Source organism: Vitis riparia, chromosome 1 (assembly GCF_004353265.1).
Source record: "Vitis riparia cultivar Riparia Gloire de Montpellier isolate 1030 chromosome 1, EGFV_Vit.rip_1.0, whole genome shotgun sequence".
Lineage (NCBI taxonomy): Eukaryota > Viridiplantae > Streptophyta > Magnoliopsida > Vitales > Vitaceae > Vitis > Vitis riparia.
In genome coordinates this window covers 9,043,382-9,064,030 of record NC_048431.1, presented here as the reverse complement: position 1 = coordinate 9,064,030, position 20,649 = coordinate 9,043,382, and the positions used below count along the sequence as shown (strand labels likewise).

Here is a 20,649-nt window from a genome sequence, read left to right as displayed (position 1 = left end):
TCATTGGATGCTTTGATGAAAATAAAAGAAAATTTTTCACTGTTTTTTTTTTTTTGGTATATAATGAATTAAAATAATATTAAACCTAATTGATGGTGATTTATATAGAAAATAAAGTGATTTCTAATTGAAAATTTTGATGTATCTTCATTGGTTTATACAAAAATAAATACATAATATTGTCAAAGTCAATATTGGATAGGAGAAAACTACTTGTAAAGATTATTCTTACTCTTCTATAAAATTATTTAAAATATAGGCTAATCAACAAAATACCACTTTGGTTTCAAGTTAACTTTAAATGAATTAATCTTGGTTCTAGGCTAACCAAATATGAATTAAAAGGCTAATGGTTTCATGGGTGATTGGCTACAGATATCTCTAATTCCCTAGAGCTAGCAATAACATCAAGACAATTAAATGCCCGGTGCATGCACATTGTTTTTAATAATTTCCTTTTACATCTTTAGAGATAGGTATTTTCTATAAGATATTCAAATAGTGGTGCCCGCCGTTTATAACATTTTTTTCTTCGCCGATACGCATCAAGACACCATCTTAAGACTTCTCTAGGTCATTTTTCAGTCTCAATACCACCATTGTTGTTCCTCTACCATTGGAAAAATTTATTTGTTTTTCCACCGCCTTTTTTTTCCTTCCCTGCATCTTTTGCCTCGTAAACATCGATCAATCAACTTTATAATCGTGCAACTTATCTTTTTAAATGCCGATACACAAATTTCTTCCATAAGCTTCAAGCGTGCACAGAGCTTTGATTTGACAAGGAGAACCCACATAGTGTAAGATTAAAGAGGTTGATCTTTTAAGAAAAGCCTTTGGTAAGGATTTCTCTTTCTTACTTCAAGTTCACATTGACTTATTAAACTAGCAAAATGTTTAGTTGCTTTACTTATATATCAAGGGTTTTGAAATCAAATCCCTTTAGAAATCAAAATTTTTTCTTGTAATTTTTATGATTTGAGAAAAAATTTGAATTTTTATTATCTTTTAGTAATTTATTTACTTGGATCTATCAAAATTTTAAATTTAACATTTGATGGCATAGACTTTTTTTTTTGGGTATTAGTTCTAAATATTTATCTATTTCCCATTTGACATAGTATTCAGAAGGTTTCCATTTGAAACCCTAATGCATGATTTATTCTTTATCTAAAAATATATTTCTTAGGAGGGGAAAAAAAATTCAAAAGAAGATTATGAAATATTATACTATTTAATGTAGAGTAGGTTTTTATTTTTTATTCAAGGAATTCTATTGTACACACTATCTAAAATAATGGAGAATATGAAAGTGAAAGGAAAATGAATAAGTGGGGAAAGGAAATCAAGATAAGGGAGATGAAGGGGGAAATAGATGAGGTTTAGGGTTAGGATTTTGGGGTTGCACATAAGAAAGAAATGAGAGTATGTGAATAATTTTATATACATTTTTATATTTTACATAAAATAGAGATTTTTATCGTTTATAGATATATGTTTTCAAATGTGCTCTTTTCTTAAGTCACTATAACTCAAATATATTTATATAAATATTTCATATTTATATTAAAAATAATTTCCTTATTATTTATAAATAAATATTTTAAATACACTCTTTTGCTAAGTCGATATAGCTAAATATATATTTTTAACAATTTCACATTTGATTAAATTATATTTTATCTTGTAATAGAGTATTTACCTCATGTGCATGTCATGTGCTAGTATTTTAAAAAATAAAAGAAAAATAGAAAATATTAAGGATAGGTATTTATATTAATAAAAAAAAAAAAACATCTAGAGGGTAGAATTAGAAAGGGATGTAGGAAGAAAGTTCAAACACACACACAAAAAAAAAAATTAGTGTAAAAAACAATTTATTATTATTATTATTATTATTATTATTATTATTTTATTTTTAAATGTTTAAGTGTTATTCTTAAATGATGGGTGATTAAGGAGAGAATCACATCATAATACATGATTAATGGTTTTAAAAAAAAAAATTCTTGATGGCAGTTATATCCGTTACAAAGTGGAAAAGCTAGCTGTCTTCTTCCTCTTATGCTTCAATTGTGATCCCAGTCTTATACATCAACACTTAAGAATCTGATTGAAAAGAAAAACAAAATCAAAATGAGAATAGAAATAAATCAAAATGTTTTTATTCATGTAGATACCTGATTTTGATGCCTTATGTGTCTGCAATGGCCATTCACATCTGTTTTCTCTGTTTCAGGTGCACATTCAGCTTTTTTTGGTGGTTGCAGCTGAAGAATAATGGCTGACAATTCAGTGAAGGGTAAGAATAAAAGGAGGGTCTTCTACTCCCCTCCCTCCTCCTCCTCGTCTTCTGACAGTTCAGACGACCGCAAAGTTGACTCCAACAACTCAGACCCAAGGTTTGGGTTGGGCAGACCACAAAGAAGAAAATCTAGGTATGAATATGATCCTAGTTATCCTGAGCCTAGACCCAGGCGAACATTGAGGCCGACTTTCGGTAATGGTATAAATATTAGGGAAGATGGGGTTCCACCCACTGAGGTTGGTTGCAGTGCTGGTACAGAAGTCACCACCCAAAGAGAGCAAAGACCCAGAGGGAGGAGGGCCAATATGAGAAGAGGAGGAGGAGGAAGAGGGCCAAGTGGATCCCTCCCTGAGAGAACAAGGAGGAGGAGACAAAGAACTCATTACTCTACAAGGAGCTCCTCCAAGGTCGACTCTGAATCTCCTTCCCAGAAGAGGACCATCCTGTCATGGTTAATCGACAGCAGAGTGGTTGAAAACAATGCTAAAATTGTATACAAGAATGATGCAGGGGAACAGATTCTTCAGGGTGTGCTCACTGGAGACGGCATCTGGTGTTCCTGTTGCAACACTGTCATCACTGTCTCAGAGTTCCAGCTTCATGCTGGAGATGAACCCAATAGACCATACCAACGGATTTTTATTTCCGAGACCGGGCTTTCACTCTTGACATGCCAGGCTGAAGCCTGGAATCAACAGGGCATACCAGAACTGCAGGGGTACCATTTGATTGAGCCTAGGGAAGATGTCTCGGACAAGTACGATGATGCTTGTGTAGTTTGTGCAGATGGGGGAAATCTTATTTGCTGCGACAAATGCCCATCTACATACCACATTTCTTGTCTACAAATGGAGGTAAAGACATTTTCTTTCAGTTTCAAATTTTTTTTTTTTTTGTTTTTCATCAGAAGCTTTTCATTATAATAACAAGTTCTGTTTTCAACTGCAGGATGAGCCCCAAGGTGAATGGCGTTGTCCTGCCTGCGCCTGCAAGTTCTGCCACACCCACGCCTTTGATATCTCTGTATTCACATGCAGTCAATGTGACAAAAAATGTAAGTTTTCTCAATTCTAAGTCTCACTAGATTTTTTTTCCATCCCATTTATACGTTTCTATGTAAAATGATAAATTTCTGTTGGTAGATCACTGGGAATGTTTCCGCGAAAATGAAGGAATGCTGATTGACCTAAACATGGATGGACCAAGCACTTCAACTCCATTTTGTAGCAGCATATGTAGTCAGGTAATTCAGGAATTATTTTTGAGATCAACGAACTTTTGTTTTTCGTGGGACAACGGTCTGTAAGAGTAACTAACTTTTGTTTTTGTTAAAAAGATCTACGAGAAATTGGAGAGGCTGGTTGGAGTAAGGAACGAGTTAGATGAAGGGCTTACATGGACACTTCTCCGACGCATGGATCCAGAATCGGGAGTATACTTGGAGGAATCATATGACAGAACCCTATGCAACTCCAAGATTGCAGTAGCTGTGGCTGTGATGGAAGAGTGCTTCGAACCAGTCATTGACAGACACACACAAATCAATGTGGTTCGAAGTGTGATTTACAACTGCGGGTAAGCACAACTGATCATCTCTTTCAGCTCGCCTTCAAAGAGCAGTTTTTGCCATTTTTCTTCATGAATGTGGAACCTACGGTCTCCTTTCAACATGTTGTATTCTGATTCCAATGTTTATAAACAAATCCAATCACTTCTACCCCCATTTTCTTTCAGGGCAAATTTCCCACGAATAAGTTTCGAGGGATTTTACACAGCTATTCTTGAGAAAGGCGACGAAACGATATCGGTGGCATCCATGAGGTATGTGCTTCATCATCTGTTTATACGTAATATGTTCTTGTGGGCAGAGAATGTATTATATAACTTGGGTTATTTAATTCATGGTTTCTTAGGATTCATGGGAATAAGCTTGCCGAGATGCCTTTTATTGCAACCCGCCCAAGCTACAGGCGCCAAGGAATGTGCCATAAACTGCTGGTGGCAATTGAGTCTGTAAGTTGCTTGCACATAAATATATTCAAATAAAAATATTTTCCAGTCATTCAAGCTAACGACTTGGATTCTTTAGTATAATCACCTATAAAACAAGACATGGGATTGTCAGCTTGGGTTCTCATAGTAGAAGTACAATACAAAACTGGTTAACCTTCTAACGAGGATCTACTCAGTTTAAAGTTGAAAAGAAACGAAAAGATGGTGTTGGATTGCCTATCTGCTTAACCTATTAGGCGAGTAATGATGGAGCTTGATGGCATCTCCCACCACTGGAAATATAGTGGAGAAACTGTTTGTTTTGTACTTATTTTCCCCTCTTCATTTAGTTTAACTTGTATTGATTTCCCCATTTCCAATCTTCTGTACCTCATTTTCCTGAAGAAAAATTTAGTAACCTTTAAGTACTCCTACTCAACTTCCATCTATTTCTTTTCTTCTTGGACCTGGGCAAGTTCTAATGTTTGTTTGGTTTCAGACTTTGTGCTTCCTTCAGGTGCAGTATTTGGTGATTCCTTCAATAGAGCAGAGAGTGAGGAGGTGGGAAGAAAGCTATGGTTTTCAGGCCATAGAAAACAAAGTAATGGGGGAATTAATCAAGGTTAAATCTCTTATGTTTCATTGTGCCATCAGACTGCAGAAACCACTGTTAGTACATGAGACAGCAGCCAATGAAGTTGGCAATGGAGGTACCTCTTCCTCCCCCTTTTTAACTTTCATCTTCATCACTTCGACACCTGCACATGGCCTGACACCTTGTTTTCCTTCTTCGGCAGATGCAGGCAATGCTGACAAGGCACATGAGTCGGGTTCCGACGATGGATCCACTGACATGGGCTCATTTGACTTAAACCTGAGTCTTTGAGCCTGCAGTGATGTGTTCTCGCTAATGGTTCCAGTAGTTTATGTATCTTCAAGGTAATTTTGTGACACATTCCATCAATCAAAGCCATAACCTTCCTACACAGCCAAAACCCTCCTGCAAGAAAGCCTCAACTCACAGAAACAGGAAATGAAAGGAAGAAAAGGGAGGAAACTGGCATGCTGGTTAAAGGGCTTGATTGAGAGAGTATGACAAATGCTTTTTGGTAGGGTTTTCTCTCATATTCAGTAATGACTGTAACAGTATACCATCCATGTGTCTTTTTGGAATCTTTCTTATGCTTCTGCTGACGCTAGTGTGCTTTTTGTTAATAAATTAATCTTGTCTTGGCATTTGTGCCCGGCTAAAATGCAATCTTCTCCAACTCTGATATATAAGCTCTGTTTTGAAAGTGTATTCGAAAACAATTCTGTTTGAGAACAGAATTAATATGATTATTTACTTTTATTGCGGAAATTAAGAAACAAGAAATTGAATCTCATCCTCTAGTTGGATAAAAATAGGAGGATGGAAGTCTCTCCCAAATCACAACAGGAGCCTTTTCAATTCATTGACCTAGGACAAGAAAGTAAATCCAGGAGCAGGTCAATGTTAACATAATATTATGTTCATGTTTAGATAAAAAAAAAATAAAAAATAAAAATTAATAAATAAATTAATTTTAATTATATATATAAAAAAAGAAAGAAAAGAAACTGTTTAGTAGCAATATGTGCTCCTCAATATATATAAGACACTAAGAGAGCTATTGGCATCAGTAGTGTTTAGTATAAACTTAATCTGAACAGCATGGAACAGGAGGGGATCCACAATGTCATAAGATTACAAGCTTAAAAAGGAACCCTCATTTTTCCCTTTGTTGTACATGAAAGAATATTAAACCCATTTTTGGCTCAATAATTAAAAGAATGGAATGGAAACCCTGAAATGAAAAATTATGACACATTGCACCATCTATGTTTACTTCAAATGCCATACAGCAAACAATCTTCTGCTCAGCTTTTCATAGTATCTGAAACCTCATTTCGGTATCCTTCGAGAATTAAGTTACAGCTATTCATTGTGCGAGCATCAAGAAGACCATGATTCCAGAGTTTGATCATGAATAACCTCCAACACCTGGACCAAATAAGCATTTGAACACAAGAAATAAGGATATCTGAGAAAAGAAAAGAAAAGAAAAGATACAAAATGAAGCAATTTCCATAGCAGGAAAATGGGTTTCAATGCACTAGAACAGTCACAGGCACAATGCAGCAGGGTAGAAACAAGGTTCAAAGTCAATGTGCCCCAAATGATGGTTCTTTTCCCTAACATGACTATCTTGAGGTGGAGATAGTGGAGTCACAAGTGAGGCTGCTTTCAAGTAAAATAAAACCAAGAGCATATAAAAGTAATTTAATCACATCAGCACTCCAAGGCCCTTTTTTGAGGGATTCATATTAACAAACTTGGTATACACTATTGAATTTGGTCCTCCTTTGCCCCTGGATGAGCAAATAATCCATTAAAAGTGCCAGATGAGGCACAACCCAAGTATGCATGCGGGAATTCTTACAACACTAGCATGTGATTTCTGCAATCAAAATAAATAACACAATATCATTGCTGATGGCCCCAGTAAAATGCAAAAAATTCTCCCTTTATCTTAAGAACTGACCAGTTGAGGAATGATTTTACTAAAATTTCCTGAACAAATCCAAAATCATTGTTCACAGAAGAAATTTATCTTTATGAGTATGGCACCAATGAGGATAAAAAAAGAGGATTCATGTTGCCATTTCCAATCCATTGTTTTCAGAAGATCTTCCTCCTGGAGAAGGGGAAAAAAACCCTTCCAGCTTAAAAAGATAGGCTAAGTACAGTGGATTAATTAATTCAAATGTCTGTATATTTAACAGAGTGAAAAATAGTGAAGCCTGGATAGAAGCAACTCTGAAAGAAATTACAGCAAAAATAACTAAATATGAAAGAACAATACCAAAAGATAGCTGGAGCCTGGACCAGCTCCTGCCCATGAAGTTTTGAAAATGCCTCACAAGCCCAAGGAATGTGACCATCAGCCAGCACCCTGTAACAGTGACAATAAATCCTTCTTCAAGATAAAATGCAAAGGTAACTTAAACACATCATTACGTGAGGCACTTCAGGTACTGATAAAAAGACTAGAGTAAGGACTGATGGAAGATTGGCAGAAAAGAAAAGAACAGAAAAGGACTATAAGAAGTGAAGAAGATGGGAGAACTTGAGGTGACAAGTAAAAAATACCTCTGTTTCCTCACAAATGAGTTCCAAAGATGCATAAACTGCTTCTCGTCTTTGGTAACATCAACGAAATCATCAAGCATCTGCAGCATCATAATTGCAGCAGTGTATTATGTAATTAAATAAAAGGGAAAGGCACATATATTCTTTTATTTCTTCCCTCTCATAGTAGACTGACAGTTAATTCGGCTGCATTAATGCCCCATTTGGTGCCGCTATAGCTTTTAGCCGAGTGTTTCTCTGAAAAGATCCGAGTAAAGAAGAGATTTCCATTTCATGGGTAAAAATTTTCAAATTTTAAGACCTGTTCTGAAAGCTCTTTTGCAAAAGCAACTCACACCTAACTTTATTTTTACAGCATAAAACCCTTTCTGCTTAATATGCTTGGTATACAACCAAACACCCTGGAAAGATCTCCAAAAAATCAAACAGAACTTTTCAGTCATCAAAATGGTATGCTAAATGCTTACACTCTTTCTTCTCTTTACATTCTTCCTTCTATTTTTTCCCCAACAAGCATCTGGTATGGGAACATTGATTTCATGCCTTGGAGGTTTCATAGCATGACTTTTCCCTATTTTTTCAAGGTTGTAGATAAGGGTAACAAGGGCCTCTAAGGGCAAAATTAATATATATATATATATATAACAAAATAAAATAAAAGAAAATAAGGAGCCTTCCTTTCCAGATGATTGGAGAATAGAGGCCTCTTATAAGGTAGATTCAGTCTACAAGAGTCATTCTAGACCAGATTTGTTGGCAATACCACCTCATTTTGGTTGTTACGTGTGTTGGTTATGTTTTTGTTATTATTATTATTATTTTTTTTGTGTTTTTTTTCGAGACCTATTATTCAACCACTTCGTGTCAGCTATTGGTTTCATTTAGTGGTATGGATTGTAGTGTTAGATCATGCTTTTGGGCTCTTTTGTGTTTGACATGATGGATTTCAAGTTTAGTTGATTATTGGAATGTTTCTGGTTGTACTTGGATTTCATTGTGTAAGATACCCAATTCATTCTCCTGGTAGGGTTTGGTGAGGAATATATTTACCTCTGAAGAATAACAATACCGTAAAACAAATAAGATCATCCTGACTTAGATTATGTAACTGTTTAGTAACCCAAGGAAGTCCAGAAATATTTAAGGCTGGACAGGAAGTTCTATTTTCATAACAAAACATTTAATTTAGGAAGAAAATCAAAGTATATCTGACAGAATCACAAAGAATAACAATACTGTAAAACAAATAAGATCATCTTGACGTAGATTATGTAACTGTTAAGTAACCCAAGGAAGTCCAGAAATATTTAAGGCTGGACAGCAAGTTCTGTTTTCATAACTAAACATTTAATTTAGGAACAAAATCAAAGTATATCTGACAGAATCACCAAACATACCCTTCGATCTTCAAAATCTGCAATGTCATCATCAACCTCATCCTCACTATCCCGATCTGACAATACTTGATCTAAAGCCATCGGCTTTAAGTACCAAGAAGGTAAAAGAATTGCATTTACAATCAAGATTATGCTTAGTTCAAAATAACAGATACAAATTTCAAATTCAGACAACTAAAAAGAAGAGTAGAAGGATGTCATTATAGAATACAAATCTAAAAAAAAAACCTTTTGCTAGCCACCACAATGTAGCAAACCTAAATAATGAAAAATGTGATCAGAAAGATGTGTAACAATAACAATTTAACATGTATCAAGACAATCTTCAACTAACATGTTCATGTCATTGTATTAAATCTTGGTGAGCATGGCAAGATCTCATTGGATATTGGTTTTGATTAGCCATAGTAATTTTTTTTTTTATTGGAAACAAAAAAAGCAGGAAATACACAAGGGGTTAAAAGAACTAATATTAGGATCTTGCTAGTCAGGGAAAACACAGTTGAGATCATGGCAAGGAGGGAAGGGTCTTTTTCATGTCAGGTCTCCACCAAAATCCAAAATCCAAAATCCAAAATCCTGGCAAGATCATGTGTACAATAGGCCAGCGGGTATGGATGAAAAATGGGACTGAGAACCTTATTGTCCATTGATTTATCCTTCTTTATCTTTTGCTTCCTTTCATTAACATCCTAATTCGTGAATCTATTATTCCAAGTAAGTGCAAAAGCCAGGCAGAACAGGGTTTTAGATGAGTTTAATAAAGCTTCCAATTTTGAGCTTTGAGCATGCTCGAAACCATGAGCTTATGATAGGAAACCAATTAAATATTTTGCAACCACCATAGACCATTAGTGCGGAAAACAAATCATAGAAACAGATATGCAGGCTGGACAAAGGTCTGAGAAGTTAGTGTAGGGAGCAGCTTCTAAACTTCAAAAGGCATATGACAAAGGGAAGCAAAGCATCATACAAATAAAAATTAAAAAATAAAATAAAAACATGTGAACTAAGTGGAGATCGCAAAGGAAAGCAGATGAAAATGCCTATTCTAAAAATGACATTCCAAACACTTTACCATGTGTGCCTTGTTCTTGTGATGTCTCCACTTCACAGCCCATTTCAAGGGAAACATCAATTTTCTAAAAATGCTATATGAGAAACACCTATTAGAATGGCCTCCAATTCCAATAATTTGTGTAGAAAATGCCAAACAATACCCCATCACCTTCCTTTCATTGAATCATGTGCAAACACAAATAACATATGAACATAGGAGAGGAGATGTGTTTTTCTTATGCTAGTGATTCTACCATCAACACATTAACTATAAAATAATTTGAGAATGTAAAGAGGAGACCAAACTAGGACTACTAACAAATTGATCTCATTGAAGAAAAGTTATTGCGAATCACATGCCCTCTATATTATTTGATACCTTATCTCCCTGTAAAAATAGATATAATTTCTGACAAGAAGCAAACAACAGAAGCATTACCAATGGCACAAAGCAGCACAAAAGCTAAGTGCACATGGAGTAAATAGAAGAATCCCCTAGAATAGAAAGAAAGCACTAAATAAAGGCAACAAAAATAGTTTAGAACTGGGTAGGGGCCAACACCTCCATTCTTACCTAGATTTTACCAAGCTCAAAAAATAAGGGTGATATTTTAGCAGCAACAACATCAATAGCATCATAAAACTAACCAACAACACCACCAACAACAATAACAACAAATACCTACAATGATAAAAAAGGTTTAATAATCATTAATACCTGAGCTCTATGAGAGTGAAAGAACTGACGCTTCTGCAGGAGTGCACGACTACAAAAAATAGTAAATTAGAAAAAGTGAATCAGTATCACAAAATTGGACATTCTCAAATAGAAAAAATCTCACTAATGCTAGCATTGTAATGACATGAGGTTTTGTCCCTTAGTACTGTAAATGCACATTCCACAAGTTGATCAATTCAACACTTCAAATGTAGATATTGATCAATTTTTTAGACCCCAAGGTATTAATTGCATAGCAAACAATACCAAAAGTATTGCAAAAAAAGGGAAAAAAAATGAAAAATGAAAAATCATACATGACACAATAGCAAAAATGTTTGTAGCATTATGTATGTATAAAGAATGCCAAAGGGGTTGAATCCTAGTACTTGAGAGGTATTAGGAGTAACTAAAAGCATGGGAGTTTAATGAGAAGACCAGAGTGACACACAGCTTCAGGTATGGACTCAAGCTAACAGCAGGCTATCCGATGAATCCAAAAGAAAGACAAATTCCCCTCCTTTTTCGAAAGTAATCCCTAGATCACTGAAACAATTAACATAGAAAGAGAGCTCAGCATTAACAGAGGCAACTCCAATCCTCCAGATATTCTTAAATTATGTGCTAACCAAGTGAGCCAAAAGAAGCTTTCCATACTTTCCACTTCCTCTTCCTAAAAAAGCCACCTCACCAACTAACAGGAGAATCCTTTACTGGATGAGACAAAACCAGAAAATTCTTAGGGCACCAAAAACACTTGTATCACTAAACAATGAAGCAGAAACATAAATAGTACAAATTAACCAGGAGACTCCATTTTCTGATCAGCTGATCAAAGGAAAGGATCCTTCCCCAGATTGCCTCCCAAATGAAGAAACAAAATTTAGTCAACTTGATGAGAAAGGAGGGAGATTTCTAAGAGAGAACCGAAAAAGATTCCCTTTTAGTCAACTTCCATTGGAAAGGACCTTTTCCTTCCTAACTGGAAGTAAGCAACACAAGAAGATACCACCTCTGATTGCCAACCATGAAAGCTTTTATTGACACACATACTCTGGTACCCACAACACACACACACACATAATCAGGATAGTCAGGCTTTTATGCAAGTTAACCTTTAAGCACAAAGTAGAATGCACCTAAGATACAGCAATTGCTCAGACAATGCATTAAGAAATCATTTGTTATTAGCAAATGATAGGTGAAACGTGCATTCCCAGGCCTCTTCTTATCCAAAACCCCTTAATAAGAGTTCCCTGTAGTCCTCAAAAAGAAGTAGCTGAGAACTTCAATCACTAAACAAATAGATAAGGGGATTCTGGGCTCCCATTGCTGAGACCCCTGAAACTTGATAAAGAAACTGCAGGCATTCAATTCGCCAACACTGAGAACCAATACATGCTCTCCATTATAAGAAATAAGAACAAAGAAATCCTGATTAACATGATCATAGACATTTCTAATGTCCACTTTACACACAATCTTACTTTGGAGTATTGAAGTCTGGAATAAATGGTTTCATTGGCAATACAAACAACTTTAGGGATCAGCTTACCTTCCATGAATTATTTTGAAATTTTGAAACCATTTTTCAACTGTACTCATAGTCTGTTAACAAGAATCTTAGCCAGCAACATTTTAAACCACCCAACATGTTGACTCACCTAAACTCCTCAATATCCCCCTCCACCATCTTTTTGGAGACCAAAACTACAAGGTTATCATTTAAGCTTTCCTTAAACATTTGAAACTCCATCAAGAACCCTAAGGTGTTTTTAATAGCCTCTCGATTCTAATGCTAAACACAACAGAGACAAAGGGCCTTATCCCTCTGCAGATTAAACATCACTTTGTACTCCTTCACAAACTTCTCAAGTCTAATATTGGTATCGACAGGAATATTGGTAGGTGGATTTCAAGAAATATCGACAGAAATTTCAATATTAATGGAAATTTCTGTAAAGGTTTGAAAAATAGCATAAATTAACCAAAAGACATGAAAACTTTGAGTAGAACTTTAAGAAATGATACAATAATCAATGATGCATATCTAAACTAGTTTTTTTTTTCTTTTTTTCAGAAAATTATATATGTATGATAAAATTCATGATATTAGTTAATGATAGAAAATATGCTAATAAAAAATATGAATACAGAAGTGAATACTGAATATTAATATGGAGATAAAAATTGTATTTCATTGAATTTAAATACTTAGAAGCATATTATGTTTTGTTTATGTCAAAATGATGATCTATGGGGTCTGAAATTACTTGGGGGACAAAAAAAGCTGATAATTTACTTAGTTTTTAAAAATGTATGTAACTTTGTTTACAAGTTAATACTTCACTTGAACATAATCACAACACATGTGGCCCGACATTTTTTTATAGGTGGCTCATGACCCAACATAAGAATGATATGCATGGAAAATGAAAAAAAATGGGGCTTCACTAGGATGTTTTAGGAAAGTAGTTGTGGAGGAAACGTGTAATGATATGCAATGTGCATGTATATATATATATAATATAATATATATGATGTATACTAAAACATTATGTACAAAGTGAACAATCAACTTGTTGGCAAGACCTATTCTTTTTTTGAAAGAGGTAAGTGTGGCTGATTTCCATATCAATCTCTACGGATATCTGAGATCTCATCCAAAGTTTTGAAGATTTCAGTGAAATTTAATGAATTCTTCCAATGCCCATAAGAGAGATAACCAACATATATGAAGTACCTTTAGGAGTGATGCAGACCACACCAATTGTGGAAAACAATCTCTTTCATAGTTTTGTGGCAAAAGGGAGAGAAAAGGTGGTCAACAGACTCACCATTCCTTAAATATGGTATAGAATAACTAGGACTAACCCATAAGGCCTCCTAAACTAAAGTATGCCTTTGGTAATAACCTTCTATTAGCTACCAAGTAAGCAAAGACTGACATTTGGAGGAGCCTTACTTCCAAATCAACTTGGCTTAAGGAAAACATGAAAGACTTTTGAGGGCACCAAAGAAAGATTTCAAGGGAAAAAAACCACTTGTTCCCAAGATCCAATACCTCCTATTTGGAATTGAGGAAGAGAAACACAATACAAATGCTAGAAAGGTTGAGAAGTTAACCACTTCTTGATCTCTTCAAAGAACATAATTCAAAGTTTGAAGAAGAAAAATTGTAAGATGATGAACCAAATCTCCACTAGAGAAGTCCTTAATCTATGGGGTAGGTCAAGATGAGGAATTAGGTGGCATAAGGATGGATCCCCCATCACAGATCTTTCTAGAAGCGAATCGAAGTACCATTACCAACATTTGATATGATAGATGAAATCCTGGTAACCCAAGGCTATGGATTTCCAAGGACACCAACATAAAGTCCTGACTACAAAGTTGGCATCCTATGATTCCTAATACATTCTTCTTCCTCTTAGGGGATATTGTGTCCCTTCCTTAATTACATATTTATACTTATAAAATTGAATATACTAGCATATACAGATACAAGTAGGTATAGAGAAGAAACCAAAACTGCAACAGAACAGAATTAAAAAGGAAGGGAAAAGAGAGGAAAAAAAAAAAAAACAAACAACAACCACCTTTAAGAGTAAACATACTTTCTAGGTTCTGACCGTTCAAAGGATAACTTCCTTGTTTTTGGAAACTGTAGCACGGCCGGGGGCGTAGGACTTCCAGATATTGATTGAACACATTCCATGTCCACAGAAGATTGAGCCATGGCAATTGGAACACCTGTCTCATTGAGGTTTGATGCAACATGTTCAATACATTCAACAGCACTAGGTTTACCAATAGCATAGCTTTCTGCAACAGGCCTTGCATTCTGCAAATCTTTCTGACAGGGTAATGACATGGAAGACTTTTCACCTTCACAGGAAAGAGCATCTAAGTGATGAAGATAAAATTTCAGTAACAAGAGATATAAGGAAAGATTACCATTTACAAAAACACAGAAGGAAAAGTGAAATCCTCATCTTCATCTGTCTTGTTAATATGTAAGACACAAAGAAAATTGCAATCCATAATTTGATACTTCAACCTTCCTACCAAGCAGACTGTCTGTTCACTGAACTTACTTTTGGTTTAGCAGGATTCAAATTTTGACCAATTAAAATACTGAGAAGCCAACTTTTGATTAAAGTGTAACTGATTTTCTGAATCTAAGGTTTGGATATCGTTAAATATTCAGAAGTCACTCATAAGATTTTTCAAAAGTTTTACTATCAAATGATGAAAAAGTCAATTTAAAGAACAAAACATGAATTGGGACTGTTTAAGAGTTAAGAGCAAAGCATGTGTTATGGATAATCCACTAAAAGTTACATAAAAAATATAGTTAGTAAATGTTTGAGTTAAGATCAAACTACATATTATGGATAATCCACTGAAAATCACACAAAAATATAACTAGGAAATCTGTAGACATGGCTATAACTGGTACTGTGTGCATCAAATCAAATCAAAATTAGATCAGATTTTCTTCCAATAATTATAAATTCAAAATTGACTCAATCAATTCGACATCAACCATCCAATCTAGTTTCAGTAGCCGGCAGAACCAGAATGATACAATTTTAATCAACCATCCCTCAATCAACAGGGGATCTACATGGGAACAAGGCCCCAAAAATTTCCCAAAAAACCTCTGGATATAATCATTAATTTGAAGATACTCAACAAGGCAGTATTTGACCCACTGGATCAGGGAACACAACATGATATGACATATGATATGTACATTCATACTGGCAGGGGGTTTATAGTATTGGCTTGTGGAAGGTGATAAGAGGAGGTTGGGAAGCCTTTACGGTTAGAACAAGTGTGACAGTTGGCAATGGAAGAAGAACAAAATTTTGGCTTGATGTTTTTTGGTGTAGGGATACTCCTTTAAAGGACTCTTTTCCATCTCTTTTTTCTTTTGCCTCTAATAAAGGGGCTTGAGTGGCTTGGGAGGTTGTTAGCAGGAAGGTTGTGGAACTTGGGTTTCACAAGGCAGTTTCAAGATTGGGAGCTACACAACTTTGAGGAATTACTTAGGAGGCTTCAAGTTCTTGGGAAGTGGAGCAAGGATGATGATAAGCTGATTTAGAAGATTAGCAAGAGTGGAAAGTTCTTGGTGAAATCTTTCTATTCTTCCTTAGAGTCGGATGAAGGTATTTCTTTTCTCTTGAAGCTAGTGTGAGGCTCTTAGGCGCCTTTAAAAGTGGGTTTTTTCATTTGGGAGGCTGTTTGGGAAAGGTTCCAGACCTTAGATCAACTTAAATAGAAGAGGATGAATGTTAGCTAACTATTCTTGTTTATGTATGAATTCAGAAGAATCATTTAATCACTTGCTAATCTATTGTGGAAAGGTAAGGGGTCTTTGGAATTTGTTGTTTTATCTCTTTGACTTTTCTTAGGTCCTCCCTTTTTCTGTGAAAATTTTGCAATAGGAATGGCATGGGAGTTTTGTTAGCAAAAATAGAAAAAAGATTTGGAGGACAGCCACTCTTTGCTTGTTTTGGATTCTTTGGCAAGAGAGGAATAAAAAATACTTTGATGGAATTCAACACTCAGATCGAGCACTAAAGGGCACTCTTATTTGTACCCTTTTCCACTGGACTGGCCAACATATTCAAGATGGTCCCAGTTCCTTGTTGGATTCTTTTGACTGGTTGTTGTGTTAGTTAATAAGAGGGTGTTATGTGTGCCATTCTGAGGTGTTACTGTTTTTTTCTTTTTTCCTTTTTTGGGCATCCTTTGTATACCTCCCATGTACTAGAGGTGCACCCCTCCTCTCTTTGTTTGGCATCTTTAATATATTCTTGGTCGCCTATAAAAAAAAATGATATGTTTATTTGGGATAGGACAGGAACAGGATAGTCAGTTCTGTTGATTGAATCAAGGACAAAATTGCATCATGAACCAGATAATAAATCTTGTCTACAATTTGCTAGCTTTTGGGAAAGAAATTTGCTAGCTTTTGGTCAGTCTGGAAGGAAAGAAATTTGCTAGCTTTTGGGAATGAGAAGCTTTCGCTTCAAAGGCTGAAATATTATTTTGTATGTAATTTTTGGTCTTGGGTTAGGGTGTTTATAATTTTGAGCCCTTCTTCTCTTGTTAGCTTTTTTGAGTGGCTAGGCTCTAAGTAAGGGTAGGTTGTTGTTTATTTCCTCCTCCCTTGGTTTCGAGCCTTTGGGCTGCTTTTGTATACTCCCTGTATACCTAGAGGGCACTAGATTGGTGTTTCCTCTTTCTGTTTAATATTGTTCTCTTTATCTATCAATAAATAAATAAATAAATCTTGTCTACAATTTAGTTTAGTGATGCAATGCCACCTATGACTAGATAGGATATTTGACCCAAGGGGGCGACAACAATGTCTGAAAGAGTATTAGTAGAAACAGTTGCATAATATTACTAAATATTTTTATTATTTGTTTTTAAACATGAAAAAGATTAAAAACAATTATATTAGAGGAAGGAGTAGAAGAGGTTACTACTGATTAAATGGCTGGTGGCTTGCCCGTGAGCAAGCAATGACAAGCCAGTGACAGCAATGAAGAGAGAGTAACAAAAGATCCTTTGTAAGAAAGCAAAGGCTTGGGATGATTTGTAATCCAGGGCGACACTCAGCATGGATGTTCATATCCTTTTCAGTTCCCATATTTGGCAGACCAAATGCATCCTAAGATTACTTTAAATAACAAGACTCACTAAAATAAACTGCAAATATATAAAATCACCACTGGTCCTACCAAAAATGATGAAAATTAAAAGAAAATTTTAGACATAATTAGAAAGTATCAAGAATAAAACAGAAGGCCAAAGAGTTCCTGGAGAATTCAAACTCAATGGTTCTCAATTGTATTGAATGAGGAATAGGTCCTCCACCATTGGATGACCATCATATAATAAATTCTTCTTTTTTATGTTTTTTTCAACTGTAGACCTTTGGATTCTATGATTGTCCTCCTCCTAGGGAAACAAAAAAGAAAAGGGAAAAGGTAAACATCTGTGTTTCATTAATTTCAGAGAGAACCAGTTTGTACATTCAAAAGAAAACACTATCTTTTTAGGGAAAAAAATATTTCCCAAACCTCTCTGCATTCTGAAATACTTTAGAATGGAAATGTAAGAAAAATTCAGGAAGATCCCAACACAAATCCAAACAATCCACCCTTCTCAAAGGAAAGGAGAGCATTTTGTGTTTTATTAATTTCATGAAGAATGATTTTGTACATATAAAAAAACAAAATTCTTTTAAAAAAAAAAAACACATTTCCAAAATCTTTCTTCATTCTGCAATAATAAAAAAAATGGGGAAAAAAATGATTCTAAAAAAATTTGGTCCCTTTCGATTCTATTATGGCTCCCTATAGAAAAAAGTGTCCCAGGTAAGTTCCTAATGTCTAGCATGGGCAGTTAGACATATTAGTGGCCCTCCTAAAGTGGGTGCTTAGAATTAATGGAAGCAGTTATCCAAAAAGTATTGCTTTATTACAAATTTAACCTTTACAAACTGTTACTGTTTCACGATGGGCAGTCATTAAGGATCCTACTGAAATTGTTATGGTGGGCAATCAGAAAAGAATCAGTACCATCATCCTTTTCCAGAAATCCCTTGTGTGCTTCACTGAAAAAATTAGGTGAGCCCGACTCCAAGAAATGCAGGAAAACATGGTTTGCATTTTGAACTTGGTTCTTCAGTCTTCTACGTTTGTGTGGCTTTGAGCTGCACATACAATTTATCTCACCTTTCTTATTAATAAACAAACAGAACATTAACCAGACTGCCACTTGTACCAAGAGATTCAAATTTACCACCAGAAGAATGTTTGCAATCGTGGGTCTACTCCATCTGCCATGATCTGTACAAGAAAACATATTGACAGCACATGAACTAATAAATAGTCATATTTATTATTCACAACAACCAAATTAACACGAGGACAACATATATTCTGGAGAAGATGCAACTCTGTGCAGTGGTATTGCATGGCTATGGTCGCACTCTGAGCTAATTGGCATATTTATTATTCATAAAAATCAAATTAACATGAGGGCAACATTTATTCTAGAGAGGATGCAACTCTCCCTATTTCAATTTCCCTTAATGCAAATCATTAGGTTGTGTTGCAACCACCACCCAATGAATCCCTCAGCACAAACCTTGGTCCCTGAGTGGATGGAATCTTTTTGATAAAATTAAATTAAAAAAGATGGCTCCACTTCATTGAGTTTCCTTAATTTAATATGATAAATCAGTAGAAGGCAACCAAAATTTCAGCATCATGTAAATATATCCTCCAAAACATTTTGAGTGTGAAATGAAGTTCTGACCTCAGATCTTAAGATATCAACTTTCACAGAGACATTCACAGCTTGGTATTCTTCTGTCACCTAAAAAATAAATGTCCTTTAACTTAGTTCTCCAGAAAATCCAATGACGCATCATTTGAGTTGATATCCAAAGCTACCAACCCAGAAATCAAAGTTGAATAGATCATGTGAGGAGCATAAGTGATAACGCAGGCCCTGCAAACAAAATTAGGAATTTCATTCCAGTATCAGAGCCCATAACAAAAAAATTATATAAATGAGATAATTTAAGTTCATTTACACCATGATGAGAACAAAGATAAAATATGACCTTCAGGACAAGATCTGATATTGGAAAGGGGAGGAATAATATGGGAGACTTTGATTGGTTGAATTCACTGAAATTTAGGTTAAAACAGTAGGCAAACAAGTCTATTATGGTAATGAAGTAATAGATTGTGGATAAGGGCATAAAATCATCAACTCTTTTTTAATTAACAATGAAGAAGTAATACTGCAAATAAAAGTAAAGCAAGAGGGATCCTAAAGTGGGATGAGAAGATGCTCCATAAAAGAAAAAGAAGAAACATCCAAAACAAAGCTTCAGTATACAAAATCCTTTCTCTTAAGATCATTGGGCTGTGAATCACCACCACCACCACCCCCTCCTCAGAATATGCACTGTCTATAGTTCCCCTTTTTGCAAAGGAATCATTTTTGATAGGTAAATAAAGATAGTGTTAAATAAAAATCATCAAAAAGAACACATCACCAAAAAGCTAAAAAAAAAAATGGAAAAGGAAAAGTAAGAGGGGACAACAAAAAACCACTCACTCCCTCAAAAATAACCTAACCAATCAATGAAACCAAATAAGAACATTGGACCTTCAATTATATACAACTTGGTCAAAAACAACAAGTTACAAAGAAGCAACATTTCAGTTTTTGGTCAGAAAGCTCCTTGTTTTCAAACAATCTTTTATTTCTTTCCTTCAAAATTATCAAAAATAGGTACAAAGGAGTTGCTCCCCACACCCTTTTTCGTTTCCTCCAACAAAGGAGTCATGCCATCCTGATAGGGTGTCTCTCCTAATCACTGCCTTTTCTTGAAGCCTTGAAAAGAAACGCCCCACAATCTTGATCTCCCAATCATTTAGATGCCTAAAGAAGCTAGGAGTCCAATCACCCCTTTCATTGGACTCATTCCACAAATCCATCACTCACTTTTCTTTCGAACTAGCTATGGCAAATAAGAAGAAAAAAGATACACACAAAGGTTCATCTCCATTCACCATGTATCCTTCTAAAACTTTACCGTCCTCCTATTGCCCACAGCAAAAGAGACTCTACAATTGATTTCCTTATGGCTTTCCATAACCCAACTCTGTACCTATCTCTCACTTCCTAATAACACCAATCCCCTTCAGCTTCCCTGTATGTTTTACTTATAATTTGCTTCCAGAAAGTCTCTCTCTGTTGCAAAAAGCCAGCTCCAGTTGCAAAGGAATCTTTGAACCAATTAGTGGATCTAGGTCTCCACAAGAGTACCACATGATAATAAATATGGAAAATTCCCCTTATCTTGATGTATTGTCAGACACCTATGTTCCTCATAGAAACCCATGAGATAAGCATCACCATACCCCGTCCAGTATTAGGTTCCGAGTTTTCTAAAGTTGAA

The 20,649-nt window shown here is 35.2% G+C and overlaps 1 protein-coding gene across 5 annotated transcripts in view; it reads right to left on the bottom strand.

The window, feature by feature from the left end:
- Nucleotides 1-5,902: 5,902 nt before the first annotated feature.
- LOC117923700 (polycomb group protein EMBRYONIC FLOWER 2-like) overlaps nt 5,903-20,649 on the bottom strand; it is a 56,648-nt gene continuing 41,901 nt past the window's right edge. For 2 of the 5 annotated variants that reach the window (XM_034843913.1, XM_034842484.1), the window contains exons 12-21: nt 19,131-19,184; nt 18,990-19,049; nt 18,471-18,517; nt 18,248-18,381; nt 14,264-14,552; nt 10,647-10,695; nt 8,870-8,953; nt 7,473-7,552; nt 7,186-7,275; nt 5,903-6,323 (exon numbers count right to left, since the gene is read on the bottom strand). In XM_034843913.1, the coding sequence (XP_034699804.1) occupies nt 6,200-6,323; nt 7,186-7,275; nt 7,473-7,552; nt 8,870-8,953; nt 10,647-10,695; nt 14,264-14,552; nt 18,248-18,381; nt 18,471-18,517; nt 18,990-19,049; nt 19,131-19,184 (1,011 nt within the window). In that variant the 3' untranslated portion in view covers nt 5,903-6,199. The other 3 variants (XM_034843212.1, XM_034844669.1, XM_034845280.1) reach the window with 3 other exon arrangements.